The sequence below is a fragment of the Apaloderma vittatum genome, unplaced genomic scaffold, assembly GCF_000703405.1.
Source record: "Apaloderma vittatum isolate BGI_N311 unplaced genomic scaffold, ASM70340v1 scaffold15918, whole genome shotgun sequence".
NCBI lineage: Eukaryota > Metazoa > Chordata > Aves > Trogoniformes > Trogonidae > Apaloderma > Apaloderma vittatum.
In genome coordinates, this window is record NW_009730355.1 from 1 (window position 1) to 11,230 (window position 11,230).

An 11,230-nucleotide genomic window follows, 5' to 3' on the forward strand; every position below is an offset into this window, starting at 1 on the left:
TTCTTCGGGTGGCTCACACACACGCTGCTCAACTTGTGTCACATGAAAAACCACCTGCTGGTCTTGCAGCTTTTTCAAGCGGTATGTTCACAAGCTCTTCAGTACTCGCTAGCGGTGCTTCAACGGATTTTGGGCATTTCTAAAGGCTTTTAAGGACACATCAATATTAGTGCTCTCTGCAAGAATTCCAATTCAACGAGACACTTCCTCTGGATTTACCTGTTCGGCTTAAAAGCGTCAAGAATGTGCTCGGGGAACGCAATTCTCTAGGCACGTACGATTTGCAAAAGACAACACTTAAAAGGAAAAAAAACCACTTTTTTTTTTTAAGAATAAAATCAACAATTTCTCTACAGTAGTTTAATTAGCTTCAATTTCTGTTCTATCCATATGACATAGCATGTAGAGATATCTAATGCCATCTCCATTTTACCTTGGCAAAAAGAAAAGTTGACTGCCCGTAGTGTAAAGATTTAGTACATAAAATACTATCAAGAAATCAACTTTTAATAAATATATTTAGTTCCCAATCCTATATACAAGTATTGTACAGCAACACTCAGGAGAGAGCGCGACAGGGCTCACGGTGAACAAGATGGTCATTGACAGAAACACTCACACATTGTTGCAGTCAGACGCGATGTGGTTGTGGAGATTTGGAGGTGAACCGTGCTGAAAAAGATAGACCCTGCTCACCTTTATCACCTTTAAACCAATGCTTCTGGGAGGGAAAAATCAACCAAACACTTCGAGTCTCAGCACCCATCTCAGCGGCGTGGAAAATCAGTGTTCAGCCTGCGACTGGAATTACACGGGAGGTTCGTGGGAGTGGGGGGCTCTAAGGAGACTCAAGCCTTGAGATTTATGCTTCCCCCCTCACCCCCATTTCAAAAGAAACTATCATGTTGTTGATACTCCAAAATAAAAAGCTCTTCCCTAGCACCAGTAGATGTAATTCAGATGGCAATGGGACTCCTCCTTTATTGATAATGCTGCTCTAAAACTCTGGGGATATCAATAAGGCAGAACTCCATGGCAGGCACCCAGCAACTGTCCAGAATGCAACGGAGAGAAATAGTTGCCTGACAGCACAGCTCTCCCAGAAATAATACTGATTTTCTGCAATATACAGTATTTACACACCAGCTGCAAATGTTTGCTCATACCATACCTGTTTATATAGATAAATTAGCAAAAGGAGTCTTATGGATTTGGTTGATTCATTGCAAAAGGATTTTGTCAGGTTGGTACCTCTCACAGGGGGACATCTTCTACGTCTGAGTGTTTAAAACCAAAATTAAGGAGGTGAGCACTGAGGTCAGGGCCACTGCTCTGTAGCAGAGCTCAGCTGATACCCTCAGCAGCTTCTACTCACGGACAGGAATACTCTTTGGTGCTTTCCTCAGGCGTGTTCGAGCCAGCTGAGCAACGCAGCGCAGGAGGAGGATGGGAGCAACGAGAAAGGGAACCAGCAAAGTGTCTTTCCGTGTCTGTCCTCCACATGGCATCCGTGTTCACCTCTGCATGGGGAAGGACCTCGGGGGCCACCTCTTCTCAGCGTGCTTCTCGCTCTTCTGTGAGGTCCTCGCTGGAACAGGAGCGCCCATGGTGGCGTTCGCAGCTGGCACCGCGGGCACAGCGGCTGATGGGGCCGGGGCCTGGCGAGGAGCAAGGCTGCTGCTGGTGGCAGGCGATGGATGCAGCGAAGCCAACAGCCGAGAAGTCTTCCTGGCGTGAAGAGCTCTCCATGGCGGCAACCCAGCTCGGTGTCGGGCGCGGAGATGCACGTACTCGTGTCCTTTTCTGCAAGAGTGAGCCTGCCTGGGGCACTGCAGCCATGGGCAGCGCCGGAGCCCTGGGCAGGTTGCCCTGGTCAAATGTCACTGCCTCCTCGGGGTCAGCATCTTCAGTGAGGAACGGCTGCGGGATGGTGCTGCTGCACTTGCTTCTTGCTGCACAGCTTCTTGTAGCCAGGGATGGCTACAGGTGAGCACTTCCATCTGACAGAAGATGGACCTATCTCCCAGGCAGGGCTCATCTGCAAAGCAAAAGTCAATGTTGACTGGAAACCTAGGGAAGAGCACCCAAAACCCCACATGATGCTTTTAGAAGAGCACCGGTAAACTTCAGCCTGTCTTCAGGAACGATGTGCTGCTCTGAACACACAACCTGAGGTGCTTCATCCCCTGACAGAACTCACCATTCTCGCAGAAATAACCCCGGCTGGAACCAAAGCCATCAGCGTCACTCAGAGAACACCGACTGCTGCACTCACCAGCAGCGAGGAGCTGGGCAAGGGCGACTCCTGTTTGCGGGGTTCCCCACGCAACAACTCCCGGTGCTCACCTCCCACAGCTCCCACACACCGAGTTCTACCCACCCCAAATCACCTCCACTTCTAGTCCCAGGATATGACCCGTCACCAGCATTAGAAACAACAACATCTTCCCTCACAGAAATTACACCCCATGCAGTATCTCTCCAAGATGCCTTTTACACAATGCCTTAAAATAAAATGTCCTAATTGGGCTCAGCTCCACCAAAGCACGTGGTGGAAGAACTGATGGCTCTTCTTCCTTAAGCAGGCAAATATTTTTTTTTCATTAAATCCAAGAGAAATGCCAACATGCCACGGAGCACAGCAGAAATCGCATCGACTCCAGCAAATGCTCACGACAACTCCAGTAAGATTAAATTCTCAGCTCAGCTCCTGCTCTAGGTTTGCCACGGCACGGACAGAGAAACCAGGGGCTGAGAGTTCACTTTTTTAAACAGAATTGTCTCCTGCTTCAGGCTCTTTCACTGGCAGAAGACAAGTCAGAGAAAAAGCAGATGCCTTTACCAGACTTATGCGAACCAGTAGGATTCGCTCTGTGGCAGAATATGCTGCACCCTTTAAGAACTCTGATTCCATTTCTTCTACCAGCTAGTGATCAGTGTTAGTGTTACCATGAGGGATTTAAAAAATATAAAGAAACCCCAGTCTTACAGAGTCACCCAAAAGAAGAAAAGCTTAGCTGTCCTAAAAAGCTTAAAAATCTGATCAAAAAATTCCACGAGAACAATGGAATGAGATTCCCAGGAACCTTAGTAATGCTCCACGACTCAATTTTTATAGCGTTCTTTTTTTTCCTTTCCTCAGCTGGCTGCCTTGTAAAACTGAGCTTGGGCTTTAGAGGTTCAGTGGGGTTTTACTCAGGATTGACCTTCCCCTCTAGAACAACTGTTTGCAAATGCAGCTGAGGCACTCCTCTACCTCAGACAAGTTAAAGTATTTTCTTACCGTTACAGGGAGTGAGTTGGATCCTATCTCCGCTCCTTTTAGGATTGTCTCGAGTATTACAATTTCCTGTGTTTCCTCTGGGAAGGTCAACCATCCTCCAAGGTCACTTATTCTTTTCAATTATATCATCAAGGGGATTCCCTGTGTCTTTCATCTACAGAGTCATAATCACATTTGTATATGCTAGTGGAGCAATCTTAATCTATTTCTCATAGTAACGAACAACGCATTCTGCATCATGGTATTAGCATTCCGCAGAAAAAAAAAAAAGAAGAAAAAAATCCTCCAAGCATCACCCAACCCAGCTCCCCTGTGTCACGTGTTTGGGCTGGGCCGGCCACCAGATGCTGACAGATGCTCTCTGATCCCCGCTCTTTCCCCTACCCAAATGAGAAGGGAATGAGGCAGAGAGACTCGGGATTGGAAAAGGAAACTAAAGAGCTTAAAAAAAAAAAAAATATTCATGCTATGTGTACATATGAATATAATTGTATATGTGTACTTACACACACACACACACACACATATATATATATATACTCAAAACCCCAGTATTAACCCGACTTGCCCACCAGCAGCAATCCCCACTGGTGCTGCAGAGCAGGCAGCATCGGGGAAGCCCCAGGCTCAGCAGCAGAAGGGAACTGGGCAGAGGAGCTGGATTCTGGGAACACAGAATTGGGATCCAAGGCAGAAGGAGGGATTGAGTCCTCCTCAGACTCCAGTCACTGAACAAGAGACCTTAACCCCTGTGATCCCCCAAACTTTATACTGAACATGGCATATATGGAATGGAATACTCTTTCGCTCACCTGTCCTGTCCGCTCCTTCCCAGAGCTGCAACCTTGTACTTCTGTGTGACCCTTTTTCCTTCCCAGTACCCCCAGCGTGGCACACAACGTCCAGCTGTGATGTCAGCCACTACTGGAACAAGTGTCAGCCAGAACCCTTCGGCATCCCCACCCCTGGCAGTAACTGTCAGCATCAGGCGTTATCCCTTATCTGAAGCAAAATAACAAATAAACCAACACTTACCAGAGAAAGCCTGGCAGGAACGCTTCCACACCTGAGAGAAACCATCACAAGTCTCAGAGCAGTTGGCTGGGGCTCCTGACAAGACGGTTTTGGCCTTTCATGCATTTTTTTCATTTCATCTATTTCATTTTCAGAAGAGAGAAAGCTTCACAGACATTTGCCCGCAGCGGTCCGGGCGAGCTGCCTGGGTGCTGGGGGAGTTTTACTTGGAACAACTTGGTTTTTAGCGCCCTTCGCTGAGGGCTCGATCCCCATGCTCAGTGCATCAGGAAACTTTGGAAACATCCAAAGTGATTCCAGCCCACTGCAGAGAGAAGAAAAGTGCAATCTGAAAAAGTCCTCCTATCGTGCAAAATCCTGAACAGAGCCAGGTCAGTGGGCTTCTGCTACAGGTCCTCGGGGGCTCCAGGGCTCCATCATCAGCCTGAGGAGGGGAAAAAAAGCAATGTATGCTCTCAGAAAGCAGCAAACCTTTGGGGAGGGGTAGGCATGACACCCAGCCATCAGTCATTTCGGGTGGAAGTCACCCTGACCCGACACGGTCACAGCAGAGCAGGGCACTGCATCGGGCCACCATCACCTGCCAGAGCAGTTGTCCCCACCACCAGAGTTTGGTTTTGGTGTGCCGGCACCCCAAAAGCGCAGGTTCCAACTGCACATGGCTTTGCGCTCCCAAAACGTTTTCCCCAGCACATCTCGTCGCTCACGTCATGCTACTCAGCCATCACGGGCAGGACGACCCTGCTTGAAGTCCCGCATCCTCGTTTGGCCCAGTTAATGATTAAAACCGGTCTGATTTTGGAGGCGCTGGCACCCAGGCTATGGCAGGCAGGCCAAGGATGGTCGCCCTCTGCCCCGCCACCGGGATTAATCATTTCCCCAGCAATCAGCACGACCCCCATATAAACACCGGGACGGCTTCCCCAGTGTTGCTTTTCGGCAGGAGGAGAGAAACCAGCTCCGACATGAGGGCGGCTCTCGCCCTGCTGCTTCTTGTAGCTGCTGTGCACGCTGAGCACCGAGGTAAGGGCTTTTATCCCACGCCTGGAGCTTTGCTCTCCCCCTCTCTGGGACGAGGGGTATGAGGCTGGGGTCTGTGACCTCCCTCCCCTCTCGCCAGCCCGCAGCCAAATTGCTGGGCAGGAATTGGAGAGGCAAGGGAAAATGGGGGACGATTTTTCAGTAGCTGGGATGTATCTTTTGGGGTGATGCTGGAGGAACTGGGAGAGCAAGAGGCTGGGCTAGGGTTGGAGGAAGGAGGAGAGGATGTCGTCGTGGTGCCCAGCTTCTCCCCTTTGCAAGGGTAAACGAGATTTTTCCGACCCCCTTCACAAGTACCATTCCACTGTAAAACCTACCCAAAGATGGAAACGCTGCTCCGTGCCACCCTTTGTCATCTTCACAGCTCTGCAGGGAATCACCCATCTGCCAAAAAAACCCCCCTAAACCTCAAAACTCCCTTCTCCGCTCTGCTTTATGGACATAGGAAGAACTGCAACAAGCTGGCACTCTGAGCAGGATCGACAGCTGATATTCCTTTGAGGAAAGAAAATTGTCTGTCATCATGGTTTCTCTTTTTTTCCCTGTCATTACCAGCCCTGTAAAAGACCTCCCTGCCTTTCTTTCCCACCGAAGCAATGTGACCTTCACTGTAAGCCCTCGGGTTCAGGGAGCTGATCCCGCTCCAGTCAATACTGCTATCAGTATTTACCCTGCCAGGGACAAAGTCTAACCAATGCAGTTTCTAGCAACAATCAATAGCATTTTTCCAGGGATGAGGAAGTTTTAGGGGATGTCCTCACTGCTGGGTGCTCCTCACCTTCACGGTCCTTGTCTCCAGAGCTCCCAGCCCTTACCATCTCCAAACCTGGCCAGAAAACTCAGCCTGAACAAATGCCCTGGCCACCACCCAGGCTGCACCCGAGCCAGATGAAGCACAAAGCCTGCTCACAAATCCTCCTTTTTTCCTTGCTTACAGGTAAAGCTTATGTCCGGGACAAAGTTTGCCGGGAGTTCCAGATGCTGGGGAAGGAGGACTTCCGAACCCTGTAGGTTCCTCCTGCCGAATCTGCCCTCCCAGGACATTCGGCACCTAACCCGAGAACAACAACAAAAATAAATGTAACCTCAGAAAGGGGAAGATTAATTCACCCTGCAAACGAGGACTCCAATTGCTCTTAACAGGAAAAAAGTTTGCTTCACTGTTCAACTCCTCAAAACCAATTAGGTGCCTAAATAATTAGGAATTCTAGAAGAGCTGGTGCATTACCCCTGGAAAGGGCACCCCCCATCCTGAGACTCATTCTGGGTCTTTCCCAACTGTTTCCCAGGGTATATGCTGCTATTTTTCGCAGCACTGCAGCTGCTCCTCTCTGAATGACGGTGTTAAACCCTGTTTTGGCAGGATGACTATAGAATTGTTTGGGTTGACAAAGACTTTTAGGATCATCAAGTCCAACCATTACCTTAGCAGCACCGGGTATCACTAAAAAAAAGATGCCACAATGTGATTTTAGGCTTGGTGGGTTTTTTGTAAGAGAGAGAAACACGCCACCAACTTACCCTCTCCTTGCTTCGTCGCTCCCAGGACCATCATTGCCAAGAGCAGGAAATTCTCCAACGCCACCTTCGAGGAGATTGACCACCTTGTCCGCGAAATCGTCTCCCTGGCTGAGACCTGCTGTGCCGACGGCGCCGACCCCTCCTGCTACGATGCCGGGGTGAGGCTGGTCGAAACCCGGAGGGTGACAGACCCCAAAACCCAAACGGGGGACACAATGGGATGGGCCTCTGGCACGTAACCTCTTCTCCCTCCTGCAGTCCTCGGCTCTGTCGGCCAAATCCTGCAGTGAGAGCTCTCCCTTCCCGGCTCACCCTGGCACGGCCGACTGCTGTGCCCACGAAGGGCTGGAGCAGAAGCTGTGTCTCGCCGCCCTGCGGCACCCGCCCCAGCAGCTGCCCCGCTATGTCCAGCCCTCCAACGAAGAACTCTGCCAGGCCTTCAAAAAGGACCCCAAGGACTTCGCAGACAGGTAAGCCGGGCTGGGGGTGAGGCTCTGTCTCGCCGATAATGCCCCGTTGAGTCCAGGTGTAGGGTGGTGATGGATGACGCCTGGGTACCAAGAAAACATCTCCAAGTCTCGCCTTCTTGGGTCTCTGCTGTTGCTCTTGGTGGCCATGGGGCTGCCAGGGCATCAGAGTTGGTGGCTGGGGTGTTCTGCATTTGCACAGAACCCAGGAACGGAATTTTAGCAAAGGGATAAGGGGTGCTATCGCCTCTGAGAGTGGCCTCCGGCCTGCCCTGCAATAAGCTGGCAGCACAGGGCGGTACCTGGACAGAATTTCCATCCTCAGACAGCCCTAACACTCCCCAAATCCCTGCACCCAAGCACCCCACCCCAGGGTGCCAGGTCTCCTCCGCCTCTCTCTGCTGCAGGTTTCTGCATGAGTACGCCAGCAGCTATGGCCAGGCACCCCTGCCTGTGCTCCTGGGCTCTACTAGGGCCTTCCTCTCCATGGTCTCCACTTGCTGCATCTCCCCCAAGCCCACTGCCTGCTTCCTGAAGGAGGTGAGGCCCTCGGACCACCCACTTGATCCTCACCCTCGCTTGCCGGAGAGCTGGGCGAGCACCGCGCCGATGGCCCAAAGAGAGGTGGCTGGGAAATGCTCGCGTTTCCCTCAGAGGCCACTTCCATCTTCTTTCTGTGGCAGAAACTTGAAAGGAAAACCCTCTCGCTCCTCACCTTGACGTCAAACCGGGTTTGCTCCCGCTTCACGGCGTATGGGAAGGACAAAGTCATCTTCAGGTAAAAGGGGAGAAATAGCCTTTTCTCTCCTTGAACACGGGTCTGGCTGGGAGCACGTTCCCATCTCAACCTGTTAACAGAGCCAACTTAAAATTAGGATGTAAAACCAAGCACCATGCAGCATCCTGTGGAAACACCTTGCTTGCGGTGGAGGCACGGGGCAAGCCTCAAGGCTCCCCATCACCTCTCTCCCGTGCCTCCACCTGGTGAAACCCCTGCTTGGGGCTCTTCAGAGGGGAAGGGGGAGCCGAGCTCCTCAAGCCCCTCGTACACCTTGTGCCTGCCCAGCTACCTCACCTCCCTGGCTCAGAAGATTCCCGGAGCCTCCTTCGAGGACCTTTTGCCCCTGGCAGAAGACGCTGCCGAGGTGTTTTCCCAGTGCTGCGACTCGGTGGCCGAGGACTGCATGCAGAGAAAGGTGGTGGGAGGCAGGAGCCCAACCCCAAAACCACCTCCTGAACCCCAGCAGGGGCTTAAGGAGTGATCCCCCGGCATGGTGAGGGGGGTCCACAGCCTCCCAAGCCAGAACCCGAGCCCCACTCCCCTCCTTGCAGCTATCTGAGCACACGGCCAAAGCCTGCGGCGTGCTGTCGGCCCGTGACGAGAGGTTCGCCGAGTGCTGCAAGGGGAAAAACCTCGTGCAAAATCATTTCTGCATCTCGGCCCTGCCTCCCGCGCCCGCGCCCGAACTGCCAGAGGCGCAGAAGCCGACGGACAAGCAGCTCTGCGGCGAGGAGGGGGCTCGCAATGCCAAGAGGTGAGCTGCAGCCCCTTCCTCCTCACCTCATCTTCCTCACATTGTTTGATTATTACTAGGATAACCCGGGGAGCATCCTCTCTGCCTTCAGGGGTATCGCCCCTGCGCCAGAGAAGCAAAAAGCAGCGTCTGTTCCATGCTGAGCAGCACCAGTTAAAAACCTCTCATTTTTCCCCTCTCCAGGTATCTGTTTGAGCTGGCACGGAGGCACACCAGCGTCCCTGATGCCTTCCTCAGCAAGCTCTACGATGCTTCCCAAAAAGTCAGGGAGGAGTGTTGCTCCGCCAAGGACACCTCAGCCTGCCTGGGCAGCAAGGTGAGTGGTGAGGACGGCTCCGTTGGCTCGCCCTGCTCGGCATCCCCCCGGTCTGTGTCCTCCAAAACCTCTGCAGAGGCTTTGTTTTGGGTGGGAGAGGTTACAGCCACCCTCTGTTGCCCAGCGCCAGCAGATGGGAAAAAAGCTGCCCCCCATCCTGGAAAAAGCCAACCAGTTCTGCAGGCAGTACACCGAGTTAAACTTCCTTGACTTCAAGAAGAGGTAAGCCTTTGTCTCTCGCCAAAAAAAACCCCTGAACCAGCAAGTGCAATCGAAATTTAGTTGCAATTCTGAGGATGCACAAATGGACCTGGTGCTTTTGAGCCTAAACAGCAGCAAAATACGGTGGAAGCCCTGCTCCTGCTGCCACCCGCACGTGCGTTGCCTCCTACTCCAATAAAAAGCAAGACGTTGGTATTTAATGCCCCTAAAACCTGCTGGTCTCCCCACCACAGGCTGCGGGAGAGCTTGATGGCGACGATGCCGGAGGGCAGCCCCAAAAGGCCCCGGCCCCGAGCGGCTGGGGAGGCTGGTGGAGCAGCGAGCCGACTTCGCATCTACCTGCTGCCCCCCCAACTCGCCCCCCCTCTATTGCGCCTCCAAGGTAAAGTCATGGGCCCCCCTTCTACTGCCTTATGCCGGGGGTCAGCCCCTGCTCCCAGGGCTGCCCCTCGGCTCTTTTCCCTCTTGTACAGGTGAGCTCGGAGCTGGGAGAGGCTTGAGATGGGGGTGCCCAGAGGCCGTCCGGCATGCCGGCACCAGGGACTCGCAAGAACTGTCATTTCTCGCAATAAAGACTTCAATAAACACCCTCATTGCTGCTTCCTGCACCCCTGGCGGGCTGGGGAGGGCTGGGAAGGGGCACAGCCCCCACTCTGTGGTGCTCCCAACTCTAATCCTGGTTCCTAGAAAGCTCCCCTCGCCTGAATTTTTGGAGTGTTGCCACTCCATGGTGGGAGACGGGAAGGTAGCAAACCCAGCAGGGAAAATCTGCCGCACCCAGAGCCCAAATCTGACAGGTTTTTTTCCCAAAAGAACGAGTCTAAATATCCCAAGGAAGGCAGATAATGGTACCTCAGTGCCCTGTAAAGATAAACGGGCAAATTAAAACAGCTTGTGCCGTCGGAGCCAAAATGATGGTCAAAGGAAAGCTATAAATTAAATAAAGGGATATAAAAGGAGCAAGAGCCTTAACGATGGGGCAGAGGGATCCCACCTGAAGAGGGAAAAATCCACCAGGGGCACAGGATTAATGGATTAGTTGTTGCTCAGACCATTCCCTAGCAGAGACATCTCCTGCGCCCCTACGGTTGCTGGCAAAGGCACCTCTGGGCCCATGCTCTGGCGTCACCGAGACTCCCAAACCCTTCTATAAGGCGAGGCTGCACAGGTTGGTGAGACTTTATCGTTTAGGGGGACAGATCTAGAACGAACCACTTGTTTTTCTTGGTGCAATTGTTACTGGGTAAGAGAAATGCCCTTTTTCTGTACCAGCATCTGGATGCAGAACACTCTCTCAAAGCAGGGAAGAACCTGGCAGCTATCCCTGACCTGGGACTGGACCCCACTATGAATTACAGCAGCAAAACCACAGACACCGAGACATCAGCTCCAGCCACCACCGTACTTTGGGCGTTTATTTTCCAAAATAACTCACGGTTGGTTCTTGTCATTCTCTTCTGCTGGGGTGAGAGACCCTCATCTCATTCATATACTTGGCACTGCCAGCCATTTCTCTCAATGCCCCAATGTGGACCTCAGTCAGTGCGTTTGCATTTTAGCCTCTCGCGCCCAAGGTGGCAGCTCAGAGCACCAGGCACGGGCACCACCGCTCCCACAAAACATTTGCATCCGTCCAATTCACTATGCGCAGGACAAGGGCTACTAATCACAGCAATATGCTTGGGTTTCCACGAATATCTGGAGAAACACAACCAAGCTCAGCCAAGAACATCCGCTCTGCGGTGCGCCTGTTTCTAGGAAATGTGCTGACAGATATAAAAAAAATAATTAAAAATAAGAAAACAAACCA

The 11,230-nt window shown here is 52.1% G+C and overlaps 1 protein-coding gene across 1 annotated transcript; it reads left to right on the forward strand.

Moving 5' to 3' along the window:
- Positions 1-5,283: 5,283 nt before the first annotated feature.
- On the forward strand, positions 5,284-9,920 carry GC (group-specific component (vitamin D binding protein)). The gene is given in 13 exon segments (XM_009874779.1): positions 5,284-5,341; positions 6,297-6,366; positions 6,906-7,038; positions 7,139-7,350; positions 7,755-7,887; positions 8,031-8,125; positions 8,414-8,543; positions 8,680-8,882; positions 9,066-9,198; positions 9,323-9,420; positions 9,654-9,693; positions 9,695-9,802; positions 9,894-9,920. Coding segments are annotated over 13 exon segments (1,440 nt in total).
- The last annotated feature ends 1,310 nt before the right edge of the window (positions 9,921-11,230 follow it).